Source organism: Chlorocebus sabaeus, chromosome 1, assembly GCF_047675955.1.
Source record: "Chlorocebus sabaeus isolate Y175 chromosome 1, mChlSab1.0.hap1, whole genome shotgun sequence".
Lineage (NCBI taxonomy): Eukaryota > Metazoa > Chordata > Mammalia > Primates > Cercopithecidae > Chlorocebus > Chlorocebus sabaeus.
The window spans coordinates 126110204-126127569 of record NC_132904.1 but is presented as its reverse complement, the minus strand read 5'-3'; the positions used below and the strand labels follow the sequence as shown (position 1 = coordinate 126127569).

General features: G+C 48.4%; 1 protein-coding gene across 1 annotated transcript in view; it reads right to left on the bottom strand.

Annotated features, from left to right (window-relative positions):
* The window catches only part of ADAMTS15 (ADAM metallopeptidase with thrombospondin type 1 motif 15), a 28050-nt gene extending 25836 nt beyond the window's left edge, over positions 1-2214 (bottom strand). The window contains exon 1 of the mRNA XM_008021532.3: positions 274-2214. Within this exon, the coding sequence (XP_008019723.3) occupies positions 274-1230 (957 nt within the window). The 5' untranslated portion in view covers positions 1231-2214. The remainder of the gene's footprint in view (positions 1-273) is intronic.
* Positions 2215-17366: the final 15152 nt, after the last annotated feature.

Below are 17366 nucleotides of genomic sequence, written 5' to 3'. Positions count from 1 at the left end.
CCTCGGCGCCCGATTCAGGAGGCGCTGATTGGCCGCGCCAGGCCAACACCTTCGGAAAGCGCAGGCTCTCCTCCAATGGCCCAGATGCACGTGAGCCGCCGCTCCGCCGAGCCTAGGAGAGGGCGCTCCGGAAAACTACAGCTGGAGTCGGAAGAAGTTAACGAAGTTTAAACTCGGAGGCATTGCACGATACAAAGGGGATTTGGAGCGCTAGGGGAGGTGACCCTAAAGAACGGGACTCTGTGGGTGCAAAATGACAGCAGATCAACTCACCTGCCTGGTGAAGAGGATGGCGGTGTCCCAGTACTCGGGGTGCTTGTCACTCACTTTGTTCAGCTTCTTCTGCCAGGCACAGAAGTTGCGCAGGGTCAGGGCCGCGTTGCCGGTGATCTTGGGCCCGGAGTCTCGATCTCTAAGAAGCAGCACCTTGACCACAACGATGTTGATGGGGTTGAGGATGCTGGGATGGCGGTAGAGTCGCGCCGCCGTTGCCAGCAACGTCAGCAGATAATGCTCCAGGTCCGCGCCGTGGAACTTGACCATTGACTCGTCCGCGACCACCAGCGTCTCCACGTACCGCGGGATAGACACGAAACGCTTGGCGCGCCCAGACCTGCGCCGGCTGCGACTCTCCCCCAAGCCCGCCCGCCGCGGCCTGTAAGGGTCCAGAGCCCGCAGGATGGCGGGGTTCCAGCCCGAGGCCACCCCGCAGCGAGAGGTGGGGTCTCCGGAAGGCCCGCCCGGAACACCCCGGCGCTGGAGAAGGTGTGCGCCCTGGCTGTTGCGCTGCGCGGCCGGCGCGCTGGCGTTGGGCAACGGGCTAATGACGTACTCGGCGCCTCGATAGCCAAACGCTCCGCGGAGCCCCCCGCACAAGCTCACAGCTGCGAACGAGTCCGGCTCGGCGTTCACGTCCCCAGAGTAGAAGCAGCGTCGCAGGTCTGAAGAGCTCCCGGTGAACCCCTGGAGGGGGACGCCCAGATGCTCAGTGGCGAAGGCGGGCGCCAAGAACTGAGCATCCGGCGTCAGGTGTAGGTAAAAGTCTTCCTGAAATGCTGTGATCTGAAAAATGAGTCCCTGATCCCCGGAGTCCTCGGGACCCCGCCAGTAGTAGCGGCGGCCGTTGATGTCCGGGTCCAGTCGGATGGGAACGACCACCTCCCGCTCTGGCTCAAAGCCTCCAGCGGTTCGCCCGGCGAAAGCCAGGGTTAAGATGCCCAGCAGAAGCATGGCGCCCGGCAGGCACCGCCGCGCTCTGGGAAGGCGCTGGGCCGGGCTCTCCGGCCGCGGCCGCGGTCTCTGTGCAGCCCGCACTCTGCTACCGCCAACGCTCCGGGACAGCCAGCAGCTCCCTGAACGGAGAGCCAAGGCAGGGAGACTCCTCCCAGAGCAGCGAGCGTGCACCCGGCAGCCGGCGCTTCCTACCTGTGCCTTTCCAAGCAAAGCGCGCCCTGGGAGCTTAAGTACAATCGCTGTCAAGTGCAAGGACGAAGATTTGCAGCCGAGAACTAGCGGAAGGTGCCGGGCGGCTTCTCGCAACCGCAGCCGCTCGCAGCGCAGCAAGCCGGGCGCTGGGCGAGCCTATTAAAGGCCCCCTCCTCTTTGGACTGCCCAGTCAGCGCCCCTCCCCTCACTCCCCTCCCAGCCTCCCAGAGCTCGCAGCCCGAGCCTCCAGGGGCCACCGGAGAACTCGGTCCCGCCTCTAGAGCAGAGAGCCACTTGGCGGGGAGGGAGTGGCGTTGGGCTGAGGCGGGAGGCGTGGGCTGGCCCGAGAAACCGGCGCTGAAGTCTCGGTTCACGTTTTGCTCTCGGTTATGCCCCACTGTCCCGACGCCTCAGTCGCTTCTGCCCCTGTGGACATCGTCCAGTCTCTGGGTCTTAGCCTTTATCTCAAGGCAGACCAGGTCAGCAGCTGGGAATGAAGGGCCTTCACTGACCCCTCTTCAGGCCCACCTCATCCCTGCTGTTGCAACATCTCTGCTGTTTCTTAATCACAGAGTCCCCTAAAAGACTCAGCAAGATCTCCCCCCTGTAAATGTCCTGTTGCCAGAAGAGCAGTAGGACAGCGGCATGGGAGCCCTCTGGAACCCAGGACCGCCTAGCCCCAAGGTCTGCGCTGGGCCCATGGTGTGCTGGATGGGCTGGGGCAAAACTCTTCAGTACTCAGGAATCTTGCTAGCCAGCTGTTAATCACAGACATTATTAAAAATTAAACGAAACACACTTACAATTCAACAAATTGTGTGTGTATATATATTTTTTTTCTTTTTTTTTTTGAAACGGAGTTTTGCTCTTGTTGCCCAGGCTGGAATGCAATGGCGCAATCTCGGCTCACTGCAACCTCCGCCTTCCAGGTTCAAGCGACCTCCGCCTTCCAGGTTCAAGCGATTCTCCTGCCTCAGCCTCCCAAGTAGCTGGAATTACAGTCATGCGCCACCACGCCCAGCTCATTTTGTATTTTTAGTAAAGACAGGGTTTCTCCATGTTGGTCAGGCTGGTCTCGAACTCCCAACCTCAGGTGATCCTCCTACCTGGGTCTCCTACCTCCAACCTCAGTCTCCTGAGAAACTGCGACCACAGACACACGACACCACGCCAGGGCAAGTGTGTGTGTGTGTGTGTGTGTGTGTGTGTGTGTGTGTGTGTGTATTTTTGGTAGAGACTGGCTTTCGCCATGTTGCCCAGGCTGGTCTTGAACTCCTGAGCTCAAGCAATCTACCCACCTCACCCTCCCTGCGCTGGGACCACAGGTGTGAGCCACCATGCCTAGCCACAAAGTACATTTTTAAAAGGTAATTACTCAAAACCCATCGCTTCCTAAGTATTTGATAATTACCTATGGTATTGAGCCACCAGACCCACCAACCCTCTGAGACAGCCAGCAACTCCCAGAAAAGAGAGCAGAGTGGGGTGGAAATGTGAGGGAAATATTAAATGGCAGGCTGCCCTGCATCTCCCCAGTCAGGGACATCACAATGGCTCGAAATAGGTCCTGGTAGAAGTATTTACACCACCTGAATAAGCAAATCAGAGCTGGGGTTGGGGGCAGGGAGATGAGCCCTTGTTACACAGCTACCTGCCTGGCAGGGATGTGGAGATCAGGTGCTGGGTCTGCATGTACAAGAGGAAGAGGCTGTCTTCCAGCAGACAGTAGAAAAACGGGGCCAGGCTTCCTCCATGAAATTATCTCATTTGACCCCTGACCAAACCCTGGACTGGGGACAGGCATAGGAGGCTGAGTCGGTATCAGGTGGAGAAGATACAATCACACCTTATGTTACCTTCTAGTTTGGAGAACAGCCCGAGGAGCCTTTCAGGCTCTAGACCTCAAGATCCTTCTTACCTCTCCGCAGAATCGACTTCTTTCTCTGACAAGGAAGAAAGGCAAGGAGAGGAGGGAGGCTGTGCTAGTCTCTCCTGATACCTAGAAAATCTTTCTGGAGCTAAAGGGCTCTGAGTTGAGTTTGCAAGAGGGGAGGACAAGGAAGGGAGTGTGTGATGATTTCAAGCATAAAGGGGATGATGTGGGAGAATTTTGGAATTTTTTTAGGGAAGTGGCTGTTCAAGTAAACAACTCTATTGTCCAAGGAGAGAAAAGGCTGGGACTAGTCCATCAGTGAAGACCACTTTTTGCCCATTATCTTCTGACCAAAAAGGATCTACTCTTGGAAGCACCCCCTGGGGCCTTGGAACATGAAGATGGCTCAGATGCCCATAATTCTAGTGAGGCCTCTCCTTGATTGGGACGCAAGGAGCTGAAATTCATTACGTGAATGAGTGAGAGATGGGTGTTTATACTCTGTAAATGAAAGGGAGTGTATGTGTATGGGAGGAATGTGTGTGAGAGAGGGAGTTCAAGTTTACAAAGGCCCTGTGTGTTTGAGCCTTCAAAGAGGGCCTATAATTAAAGAGAAACGCAGACAACCAACAGCAAGGATAAGTCATTTATTTGGGGCAAGCAATTGTTTTACTATACCCAGCAGTTTTAATGGTGGATTGCAAGGTTTCCAACGACATTTTACTTTCATTCTGACCCATGGATTTTGGCAAGGGCTGCAGCATGTCAGTCAAGATGGCAGGCCTGGAGAGAGGAAGCCCCCCTCCCCACCTATTGCTCCTCCTGTCCCAATCACAGCCCAGCTGTTCTCACCCCTGAGCACAGAAACTGGCCATGTGGATTTGTTCAAAGGGATGAGCATGTATTGCAGGCTTAGTATGTGCTAAACATTGCACCAAGAGTTATATGTGCATTCTCGTATTTAATGCTTGACTGTCCCCTCTTGGAAGTCTGTGGTTCCATCCAATCACTTTTGCCAGGGAATTGAGGATCTAGGGATATGTTCAGCACTTGAGTAGAGGTAAGACTCAGGATTGGCACTCCACTTCTACCACTGATCTGATTCTCTGACTCATCTGTCAAAAGAGAAGGGGTTATCCTAGCTCAGAGGTCTTCAGCCAGAGGACTGCATCCGAAATCTGTGGTCTAGATAATACCTAAGATAACAACCAGGTCAAATATTACATGACTGGTTGAGGCCTGTGGAAGGGAACATAGCACAGTGATTAAGAGCCCATGGTCAGAGGGCCTTGTGTGCATGCCTCCACCAGATCTTAGCTGTGCAATCTTGGGTAAATTGCTATACCTCACTAAGCCTCCCTTTTCTCATTATTAAAATGGGGATATGAATTCTACCCACCTCCTGGACCAAATGAGTTAATATTATACTTCCAAAGTGTTTGGCAATGCTTGGTATATTTTAAAAGTGCCTTAAATATTATCTAATAGTACTGCTAATATTCTTATGTGCTATTACTATTACTACTCGTAGCGCTACCAGTCTCTACTGGGCCCTCCAAGCTGATTGCTGTCACCACCTTCTGAAGTTTTCTGGGGCATGTCCTCTCCCGGTTCTGCTCGGGAATTTCCACATTGGCTCCGAGTCCCACTTCCATAGTAGGACTCCACAACTGCCATGGAGTTCTCGCTTCTCCTGCCCTCCGTGATCTTAAGATCCTCGGGAAATAAAAAGCAACTGCCTGTCAAGGTATGAAAATGAAAAGAAAAAAAAAAAAAGCAGCTCTTCCCCCAGAGAACGACTGGGGACCTGGCCCATCTGTCAGATCTAAGACCCCCAGTTTGGCCTTTCTGTCCGTCACCAACTAGGCTGGCCTCTTCACAGCCTCCAGGTCTCAGCCCAAGTACAGCCCCCTTCTTCATCTGAAAGCCTTCATCTGGAAGCCTGGCCCTAGCTAAATTCGTTAGCTTGAGTGCTCCTGATCAGAAGCTGTTCTTCCAGCATGCATATTTATGTGAGCCTTTACCCCCATACAGAATGCCCTCTCAGCCTCATCCACGCCTGTCTATATGACCCTCACCTCCAATAGGAAGCCCCTTGATTTAACTCACACAGCTCTGGTTGCTCTTTTGTTGTTAGTTCCTCTGGCATATATGCATGCCATTTCCAGCACAGGCAGAGTCCATGTGAACTTGCTTGCCCTTTGCTAATTGTGTGTTCATCCCTTTTCCCGAGACTGGGCTGCAGCCACACTTGCCTGGAAACTCATCAAAAGCAGGGCTTCCTTTCCTATTATACCAGTCTCCACGACAGTCCCCAGAGGAGGTGTTAACTTCCTGGTCGAGCCAGCTGGATGCAGCAGGTTCCAGGCAGAAGATGAGCCCAAAAAGGTAACTCACTGAGGCCAGAAGGAGGCAGCCACAAGGATTGGGTTTGGATTTCACTTCTTTTTTTTTTTTTTTTTTGAGATGGAGTCTTGCTCTGTCACCCAGGCTAGAGTGCAGTGGCGCGATCTCGGCTCACTGCAACCTCTGCCTCCCAGGTTCAAGCGATTCTTCTGCCTCAGTCTCTCAAGTAGCTGGGATTACAGGTGCCCATCACCACGCCCAGCTAATTTTTGTATTTTTAGTAGAGACGGGGTTTTACCATCTTGGCCAGGCAGGTCTCGAACTCCTAACCTTGTGATCCACTCACCTTGGCCTCCCAAAGTGCTGGGATCACAGGCGTGAGCCATCATGCCCGGCGGATTTCACTTCTTCCAGATCCTGATTATCCACCATCATCTGGACCAAGAATCACTTCTGCCTACCTGTGAAATTGGGCATCCTGGAGGTTCTCTTCAAAACAGGAGAAAATAATTAAGGAGAAAAACAGGGTAGAGGGACAAGCACTATGATCTGGGCAAGATTTTACTGGGCAGGGAAATGACTTAGCAGAGTCTCCCAATTCCCCAGATTAGCTATTCTAAATCATTGGCCTACCATGTTAGGACCTAAATCGGGTTTTACACAGCAGCATGAAAACAGATGTACAAATTTATCATGTTTTGAGCTTTAGGACTTAATCATTCTTTACCAAAGATCCCTAAAAATCCCAGATGTGTTTAATGTGCTCCTCTTGGAATCTGTGCCACAGAGGTGGGCAAAGCAGGCAAAGTATAGAAAGGCACAGGCTTCAAGAAGCCCCCTGGAAGGCCCAGTGAGTGTTAAATGACTGAGCTGCCATCATCCACTGGCTTCCACAACTGCTGGAGCTCTTGGCTGCTCTTCTCCCAGATGCAGAGACAGCTGAAGCAGCTGGAGATTCATCTAAGGCCCCATGAATTATAGCCCTGGCCTGGGTTCATTCTTCATTACTCAGAGGAAATATTTAACTCTGTTTTTTCCCTCTCAGCCACCCACTCTGTTTTTGACTCTGGGGCTAAGCGTTTAAGTAGAAGTCTCTCCGGTGCTAACTCCTGTATTTGTTCTCTTGGATGCTAGGAAATTAGAGCAAAGGGTCTGATTTGGCTTGGACAAACTCAACAAACAATAGTTCCAATCTGCCTCCTTTCACCCTGAATCCCCCTTAGGCAGTCTTAAATAACAGCCACAGCCCCCCCTCAAATCTCAGGCTCCCTGATTCAATCATTTATTATATCGATTTACACACACGCCCCAGTGCAAAGGACTTGGGAACTCTTGGCTACTCTGTGTATAGCTGCACCTTTAGCCTTTAGGCTGGTTGAAGGAGAATGCCTAAATTGGAGATGAGATGGATGCTAAATCCTCAACTCCTGTCTAGGGATTTAGAAAACAATTAGTTTTTCCTGCCAAAAAGCTTCTATCTTCTCTACTCTTCCTAGTGTGCCCCTTTTCCCACCACTATCAACAAAGAGTAGCTTCAAGATTGAGCCTGACCTTGAGCCTCAGGCCCCCGCCCCATCTCCAGCAAAGGACCACCTCCAGGCTCCTGCATGCCAGATGAGGTCCCAATACGAAATTAATTGCTCTCCCAGGTAGCATGATTTCTTCCATTAGCTCATCCTCCCTCCTAATAAAAATATCTGACATATACAAAATACCATATGATTAGTAAATAAGTTGATATATATTATCATTCCATCCTTACAAAAATACTTGGGGAGGGGAGCGATGGGACAGGAGTTATTAACATCTCCTTTTTGAGTAAGAAGAACTAAGACTCAGAGTTTGAGTGACTCGACAAAGACCACCTCATCACTGAGCAGCAGATGTATGACTGAAACACTCCTCCCCTGTTAAATTCCAGCCCTGGTGACTCCTCTGACCTCAGCCGCCTTTCTCCTGGTAAGACCATCCTTTTTCCATTTTCATTTTCCCATTCTGACTCATACCATGGGTGCACCCCAGTATCATACACTTCCCGCCACACTCAGCTCTTCCCCATTTTCCTCCCATACACATACTCCTCACACTCCTCGAACACATGCTCACAAGCTAGTTGAAATAGAATTCATGAGAATCCAATGAGTTGCCTTTAAGCTGAGCCTACTCTGGGTCAACAATTAGCTTAATGACCCTAAAATGACTTGGCCCACTGTCTTTAGAGCATCAACAAGAAGCCACAGAAAACACCAATGGAGCATTTTTCCCACTGCATTCATTTTTGCTTTGCTGCCTGTGCACTATGGCATGGATATGGTTTGGATCTGTGTCCCCACCCAAATCTCACGTCAAATTGTAATTCCCAACGTTGCAGGTGGGGCCTGGCGGGAGGTGATTGAACCATATGGGCGGATTTCCCACGTGATGCTGATCTTGTGATAGTGAGTGAGTTCCTGTGAGGTCTGGTTGTTTAAAAGTGCCTGGCACCTCCCTCTTCTCTCTCTCTTGCTCCTGCTCTGGCCACATGATGTATGTGCTTCCCTTTCACATTCCACCATGAGTGTAAGTTTTCTGAGGCCTCCCCAGAAGCGAAGCAGATGCCAGCATCATACTTCCTGTATGTTCTGTGGAGCCATGAGCCAACTAAACCTCTTTTTCTTTATAAATTACCCAGTCTCAGGTATTTCATTATAGCAATGAGAGAACAGACTAATACAGACACTAAAGAACTCAACTCACTGGATATCAACATAGATCACATGGGCTCTAATGCAGCAATCCTTAAACATCTGGGTCCTTGGAGAATGCCATAAACATTGTGAAACCTCATCCCTGACAAACACCTAGGCACATGTACATATGAAATTCTGCCCACAATTTTGGGACATTTGCAGCCTCTCAGAATTTTGTTCTTTGACTCCTAGAGGCTTAGAAAGACCTGCCCATCAACAAAAGCCAAAATTGACAAATGGGATCTAATTAAACTAAAGAGCTTCTGCACAGCAAAAGAAACTACCATCAGAGTGAACAGCCAACCTACAGAATGGGAGAAAATTTTTGCAATCTACTCATCTGACAAAGGGCTAATATCCAGAACCTACAAAGAACTCAAACAAATTTACAAGAAAAAAACAACCCCATCAAAAAGTGGGAAAGGATATGAACAGATATTTCTCAAAAGAAGACATGCATACATGAAAAATAGACACATGAAAAAATGCTCATCATCACTGGCCATCAGAGAAATGCAAATCAAAACCACAATGAGATACCATCTCACACCAGTTAGAATGGCAATCATTAAAAAGTCAGGAAACAACAGGTGCCGGAGAGGATGTGGAGAAACAGGAACACTTTTACACTGTTGGTGGGATTGTAAACTGGTTCAACCATTGTGGAAAACAGTATGGTGATTCCTCAAGGATCTAGAACTAGAAATACCATATGACCCAGCCATCCTATTACTGGGTATATACCCAAAGGATTATAAATCGTGCTGCTATAAAGACACATGCACATGTATGCTTATTGCAGCACTATTCACAATAGCAAAGACTTGGAATCAACCCAAATGTCCATCAGTGACAGGCTGGATTAAGAAAATGTGGCACATATACACCATGGAATACTATGCAACCATAAAAAAGGATGAGTTCATGTCCTTTGTAGGGACATGGATGAAGCTGGAAACCATCATTCTCAGCAAACTATCGCAAGAACAGAAAACCAAACACCACATGTTCTCACTCATAGGTGGGAATTGAACAGTGAGATCACTTGGACTCTGAACATCACACACCAGGTCCTATTATGGGGGGTGGGGGGAGGGATGGCATTGGGAGTTATACCTGATGCAAATGACGAGTCGATGGGTGCTGACGAGTTGATGGGTGCAGCTCACCAACATGGCACAAGTATACATATGTAACAAATCTGCACGTTCTACACATGTACCCTAGAACTTAAAGTATAATATAAAAAAAAAAAGAAAGAAAGACCTGCCCATGCCCAAAGAGGAGGAAAAGTTTCTTCTCCCACTAGAAGTAAGTTGTGAAAATACCTGAAAATCAAAAAGACCATGCCAGGACCTGAGGCTAACACACCAGCCCTTATATGACTGAGAGGTCAAGAGCAAGGATCAGTCTAACTCACTGCCAGAATTGCAGGTCAGCAAGCCAGGGCCCAGTCCCAGCCCTATTTGAGGTTGCTTTATTTTGGGGTGCTGGTTAAATGCTTCCTGGAGTTTTGAATCCCCTACTTTACAGAAGAGAAAGAATAGTCTCATTATCATTAGTAATGACACATCGAGCCCACAGAGTGAATAACATTATTTAGGACTCTTGTAATCAGAAAGTATGATACAGTTCCCATTGCAGGAGCCTGCAAGTTATTTGATTTGTTCTGCCAAGAAAAACTGAGGGGAGCTGCAAGCTCTTACTTTCTTCATCTAGGTGAATTTAGGGGATAGGCAAGTAGCCCATGGAAACCCAGAGGTAGCAGCCCCTTGGGGTTTACACCCTACTGTCAATTCTCTCCCCCAGCACGCCCCTCTCCCCTGTACCTTCTCCAGTCCCTGTCTGGCCTCCCTGACGCCATGCTTTCTGCTGCTGTCTCTAATTCTTCTCATGCATCCTCACTCCCGTCTCTCAAAATTTGCTACCAGTGTCTTCATTTATCCTAAGGTGAAACAAGCTGATAAAAAGTGCATGCACAGCAACGGATTTCGTGTACTCACCCTGCTCTCATCCACCAGTCTTCTTTCTGAGCCCAACAGAGCCAGGATGGGAGGACTTGCATTTAGCAAATTCTCAACCTCAAATTTTTCATCTGGCATCTCATTTAGAAATGTTGCGTGGGGCCGGGTGTGGTGGCTCACACCTGTAATCCCAACACTTTGGGAGGCTGAGGCGGGCGGATCACAAGGTCAAGAGATCGAGACCATCCTGGCTAACACAGTGAAACCCCGTGTCAACTAAAAATACAAAAAATTAGCCGGGCGTGGTGGCGGGCACCTGTAGTCCCAGCTACTCGGGAGGCTGAGGCAGGAAAATGGCGTGAACCTGGGAGGCGGAGCTTGCAGTGAGCCGAGATAGCGCCACTGCACTCCAGCCTGGGGGACAGAGCGAGACTCCATCTCACAAAAAAAAAAAAAAAAACATTGTGTGGAATGCTTAGCTCATCTGGCCCTCTCTTTTGCTAATGGTCAATGCACCTCATCTCACTTCAGGTGGAATGTGTTTCACTCTAGAAGTGGGAGGTGAGTAGGCAATGGGAATGAGCATCACAGACAGTCAACGCGACAGCATGGGCCCAAAAGGCAGGTACGATTTACAACTGAGCCTCCAGGAACCTGATATGCACGAAGCTTATAGATGTGAGTTTTCTCTGATCCTCAAGGACATTGGAAATTAAAGGGCAGACAACTCTGGTATTTAACTAAAGAAGAACATAAAACTAGTGTTTGAGCCTGACCAGTCATAGAAGAAAAGCTGCTTCCGGCTGCCCTGGCTCAGGCCCACCTCCCACCTGCACACAGTTCCCAAAGCAGAGCCTGAGACGCCCAGCAGACCCTACTGTTCCCCCACCATGGGTTCCCTAATGCTCTACTGAGGAAACAGAAGTCGTCTCCTCCATAAAGGCCTTCCACGTCATGCTTCCCCTCACTCTCTCCTCTCTGCACCTCTGTGCAGCCTCTCTTGTCATCGTTGAGAGCCAAGAGGTGATAGGATCCAGTAATGTCACTTCTTAGCCAAGCTGGCAAGAGCGGCCCAGCAACTTGCCCAATGCTTTCAAGCTGTGGTTGGTGAGACTCCAAAAGTCAAGTCACTCCAAGTGAAGATTCCACCCTCCCTCTCCTTTTTCTCCCTGAACTAGCCAGGAACCTCCTCCTTCACATCGGTACCTCCCACCTTGACATTTTGAATCAGCCAACAGGCCAACTGGAAAACACTTGACCACAGAACCCAACTAGGTAAAAGTCACTGCAATCAGCAAAGGAAAACCAGGAGTGCTTCCTGCTTCTGGAAAGGCCCCAGCTGTGGAGGGAGAGGAGACAGCAAGAAGGGTAACTGACAGGCAGATGTCACCTGTGCTCTAGGAAATGCGGAAAAGAAGAGAAATGGAGGAATGGGGAAAACTTCTGTTTCGGGCTAGGTAAGGACCCTCTGGATATCAAGGTGGCAATGAATATGTGTGATGAAGCTCAGGAAGTGATGGGGGCCAGAAAGGCAGATTTGGGAGTCAAGTGCAGACGTGTGCAGTTCAAGTGGAAGTGAAAGCACATTGCTTGGCCGGATGTGGTGACTCACCCCTATAATCCCAGCACTTTGGGAGGCCAAGGCAGGTGGATCACTGGAGGTCAGGGGTCCAAGACCAGCCTGGCCAACATGCTGAAACCCTGTAGCTACTGAAAATATAAAATTTAACTGGGTGTGGTGGCACAGGCCTGTAATCCCAGTTACTTGGGAAGCTGAGGCAGGAGAATTGCTTGAACCCGGGAGGCAGCGGTTGCAATGAGTCAAGATCACGCCACTGCACTTCAGCCTGGCGACGGAGCGAGACTCCGTCAAAAAAGAAAGAAAGAAAAAGAAGGAAGGAAGGAGGGAAGGAAGGAAGGAAGGAAGGAAGGAAGGGAGGGAGGGAGGGAGGGAAGAAAAGAAAAGAAAAGAAAAGAAAAGAAAAGAAAAGAAAAGAAAAGAAAAGAAAAGAAAAGAAAAGAAAGAGGGGGAAGGGAAGGGAGGAAGGAAGGAAGGGAAAGAGAGAAAGAGAGAGGAAGGAAGGAAAGAAGGAAGGAAGGAAGGGAAAGAGAGAAAGAGAGAGAGGAAGGAAGGAAAGAAGGAAGGAAGGAAGGAAAGAAAGAAAGAAAAAGAAAGAAAGGCACATAGCTATATGAATATTTGTGAAATTTGGGGTTGTCTTTGTTTTCCTCTTTCAAAATTGTACCCAGACTTCTTCCTCCCCCACGCACACACCCAAAGCAATGCCCATGTCCACCTACACCTCTTCCCTGCTGTTTTCCCAACTAGGCCAATGGCATCTCTCTTCACCTCAGGCCTCCACTAGGCAGCCTCATCTCTCTCTCCGTGGCCCCCGCGTTCCTCCCTGCCGCCACTTCTTAACTCAGGCCCCCGCCATTCCTGAAGTCATGTCCTGACAGGTCTCCATTATCCAATCTCTCCACTAATGCAATCCTGATTCTACATAATTGCTAGAGCTGTCCTTCCAAACACAAATACGGTCATGTCACTTCCCTGAGTACAAGGCTTCAGTGAATCTGCATTGCCCTCTGGGAGAAAGCCCAAGGTCCCCAAGGTGCTGAATACACCCCTTCACACACCGGCCCTGCTGACTGTTCCAGCTCCAAGTCCCGCCATGCCTCAGCGGCCCCTTACACCGCAGACTCAGGGAACTCCTCACTTTCTCAAACATGGCAGACTCTTTAATGTCTTCGTGTGTGTTTGTGTGTCTGTGTGTGTGTGTCTGTGTGTGTGTGTGGATTTTCTCCCTCCAATGCCTGGTGAACTCCTACTCATTCATTAAAGTCCAACAAAAATGTCACTCAAATGGAATCCTTCCCAACCTGCTGCCTGCCCATCAAAACACACCTATCACTACTTTCTCTGGGTTTTCATAATGTATTACTTCCAACAATAGATGTCTACTGAACTACTACTCTGTGTACCATGTTTTGTGGCTATAGCTTTGTTCTTATGCTTGAAGCATTACATTATATTTATTTGGCTATGTAACTTTTTCTTTCGCCAGACAGGGAGCTGTCTTGATGAAAGAGGTGATCAGAACACGGGAACTACCTTTTGCATTTCTTTGCCTCTGGTGTGTAGCACCATTTGTGGCATAGAGTAGGTTAATGGAATTACTTACTGAAAGTGAAGATACAAGGAATGGGGAGCTGAGGAAGGAAAGGAGGAAAGAAGAAAATCTGGTAAAGTCCAAAGAGAAGAGAGAAGAGTAGGGTGGGAGCCCAGAGATGGGAGCAAAAGAGGAAAAATGAGAAAGAGGAGAAACAGAAAGGTGTACCACTTCTCCCAGCACCACCAAAATACGTGTGTGTGCACGTGTGTGTAGGTGGGTGGGCAGGTTTGGATGTGAGTTGGTGTCCATACATACACACAAGGCAAGCTGTGAAAAAAAAGCTTTCAACATTTGAAGCTTCAATGCTAATTAAAATGCTTTCCATGTAAGTGCACAAGGCAACATCTATCCCCATCCTCTCCCTCTTTCTCTCCCACCACGTGGCTGCTCTAAACCTCACTCTCTTCCTAAGCACTCAGGCCTTCTTACTTTCAACATCATCTTTTGAGGGAATCAGAGGACACCTTCACATGCTTAAAGAGTTTTACACAGGGTAAAACACTCCTTTGTAAGTCACTAAATATGGCTAAATTATAGACATTTTGAATTCCTCCATAATAGAAGGCTGTTTTCGTGAAGAAAAAAAACAAACATCCCAAAAGAGAGCAGTCTGAATGAAGATAACATGGTCCACTGGGTTAGGGAGGATGCTGAACTGTATCAGCACGTCACACCCCACTCCATGGACCCAGATTGAACTGTCAGCCCTGCCTCCAGACAACCCTGGGACTTGGTCATGTTGTGCCCAGATCCTGCTCTTCAGGAGACAGTGGCATTCGATGTGACATAAAGAGAACAGTGGATGAGAACCTACATTCTGGCCCTGAATCTCCTGCCAACCAGCTGTGTGACTTTGGTCAAATGACATTTGACCAAATAGGTCTCAGTTTCCCCATCAGTAAAGCAAGAGGTTAGAGACAGGGATCTCCTAGGTTCCATTCCCCTCTGCTGTCTAGGTCTCTCTTTAAAGTTCTCTAATGCCAACGAGCATGAGGAGACTCCAGACAGAGCGGCCTGCCAGAGAGAATGTTCCGACAAAGAGAAGGAACTCCTATAGCCTCAGGAACCGGGATCAACAGACAGCTGCACCATTTGCACTGGGCGTGGATATCTAAACGTCAAAACAGAAACAAAACTCTGTGTTTCTTATCCAGAATCCAAATAATCCTCCATTGCTCAAGACTATTTGAAAATTAGGCCCAGCAAGGTGGCATGTGCCTATAGTCCCAGCTACTCCCAGTGTCTGTAGGCCGAGGCAGGAGGATCACTTGAGCCCAGGAAGTCAAGACCAGCCAGAGTAGCACAGCAAGACCTTTTCTTTAAATCAAGACAAAATTTTAATATTTTTTTAAATTTTAAAGAATATTTTTAAATTAGAAGGGATGGGTCCTTCAAGGTCCTATAATCTCCTGCCCAGTCCAAGAATTCTCTTTTAGCACCCTGCAGGCGCTCGTGTCATTGCTTAAACACTTCCAGGAATGGGAACTACCTCCCTGTGCAAAGTTCTGCAGCGACGCAAGCAGGGACGGGTAGCATAGTTACTTAGGGTCCCCGGCATGTGTCACTGGCCCCCAGATTGCTCCCTCATGCTAGAGCCACAGTGTCTGAAATTCTACTATTAGTCGTTTATTTATTTTGCTTCCCTTTCCTCAGGTCTCTTAAAATTCAAACTTTTCTAGTAGTATTTGCTATCAAAACAAAGTGTTCACGACTTACTGGCTTCCGCCCTGTTCATGAGAACAGAAGGTCAGAGGAGAGCCCTAGGTGATTTTAAAAGGAGAGACCCTGAGGATGAGGGGAAAGGTGACAAGATACATTTTAAACATTTTACCACTATTCCACCAGACCAGATGGCAATATATATGATGAGGATAGGATGATGATGACAGAAAAGAAATAAACATGCAGCGGCCGGGCGCGGTGGCTCAAGCCTGTAATCCCAGCACTTTGGGAGGCCGAGACGGGCGGATCACGAGGTCAGGAGATCGAGACCATCCTGGCTAACACGGTGAAACCCCGTCTCTACTAAAAATACAAAAAAACTAGCCGGGCGAGGTGGCGGGCGCCTGTAGTCCCAGCTACTCCGGAGGCTGAGGCAGGAGAATGGCATAAACCCGGGAGGCGGAGCTTGCAGTGAGCTGAGATCCGGCCACTGCAGTCCAGCCCGGGCTACAGAGCAAGACTCCGTCTCAAAAAAAAAAAAAAAAAAAAAAAAAAAAAAGAAATAAACATGCCTACTACGTGCCAAGTAGGCTTCTCAGCACTTCAACCCTAACGCGTTGTAAGCACATTTATAAGAACTGGGTAGTTTTTACAAGTCCCTCGTAAAAGGGACTTGTTACAATGGGACTTATATTGGGACTTGTTACAATGACTTTCAATAAGCAGCTTATCTGCTGGGAGAAATCACCCCAGATCCTGAAGATCCTGGCTCCTTTCCTGCATTTCTCTTTTCTTTCCTTCTGAAACAAAGATAAATGGGTGTAGTTTTGCAAGTTTGCATAATACATTTATACATATTACATATATATATACACACACATATACATACACTAAGTAGCTAGTGAGATCCATTGTTCAGGGAGTTTTCAGACCCTCTTCTTATAGGACCTATAAAAGGTAAATATGCCAAGACTCCCACCTGGTGGTTAGAATCAATAGTGAAGATTTGGGAGAAATGTACGTTTGCATTAATTAATTGGGGTGTACAGAAACCAAGCAGTCCTTATGATTAAGGTGGTCCCCGGCCCTGGAGACATCTCAGCTTTGTCAGCTCTCCTAGCCTGTGAAATAATTAGAGACACTGGTGTCATGAAGAGCAGAAATCAAAGTGAAGAAAGAAGAATAGGAAGGAAAGACGCACGACTCACGGTAAACAAAGGAACAGGACAGCGTCTCCTTCAAGTGGCTCCGGTGATTGGCTATGAGGAATTGCTGTGTGCTTAGATTTTTTGAACAATGTTGAAGGACTGTTGTTTTAGACTGGCATGACACGGTAGTGATGCCTAATTTTTCAGAAAGTTGCGAGACAGAGAGCGAGAGAGCGAGCGACAGCAAGTTCCAACAGCGCCACCTTCTGGTGGCACATTCTGATGTGGTGAGACAGGCACGACCTATGTGTCGGTTCTCACAGTGGCAATTGTTACTGCATATAATACTAAAATGTGCAAGTAACTCTTACTGGCCAGGTACTATAATAACCACAGATTGTAATCATGGACGCATCACACATGGAATTTGGGCAACCTTTTACGAGTGTCTTGCTAGACTCCTCCACAAGACTGTATCTTGGGAGAACAGGGACCATCTCTTCTGCAACTTTGGGAACCCAGTACTTGGCAGTTAGTCACTAAAAATACAAATGGCAGGAACAGAAAGGGTTGTTTGTGAATTTGTTTCTTGGTGTATTAAAATCAATCAAAATCTTATTAGCAAGCAAGACAATGTCGATATTGCAGTAGAGTTTCTGCTAGATCTGGTTTTCCCTGATATAGATCACAGAATCCGGAGCATGTCCATTGAGGCTGTGAACACCAGATGATGGCAGGAAAAATAATCAGAGTAGCTAGCACTTTACAGGAGATTGAACTTAAAGTGGCCTCAGGGATATGATTTAATGATTTCCAGCCAGGCATGGTGGCTGACTCACATCTGTAATTCTAGCACTTTGGGAGGCCGAGGGCAGGAGTTCAAGACCAGCCTGGTCAACATGGTGAAACCCCATCTCAACCAAAATTACAAAAATTAGCCAGGCATAGTGGTGGGCGCCTATAATCCCAGCTACTCAGGAGGCTGAGGCAGGAGAATTGCTTGAACCTGGGAGGCGGAGATTGCAGTGAGCCAAGACCTTGCC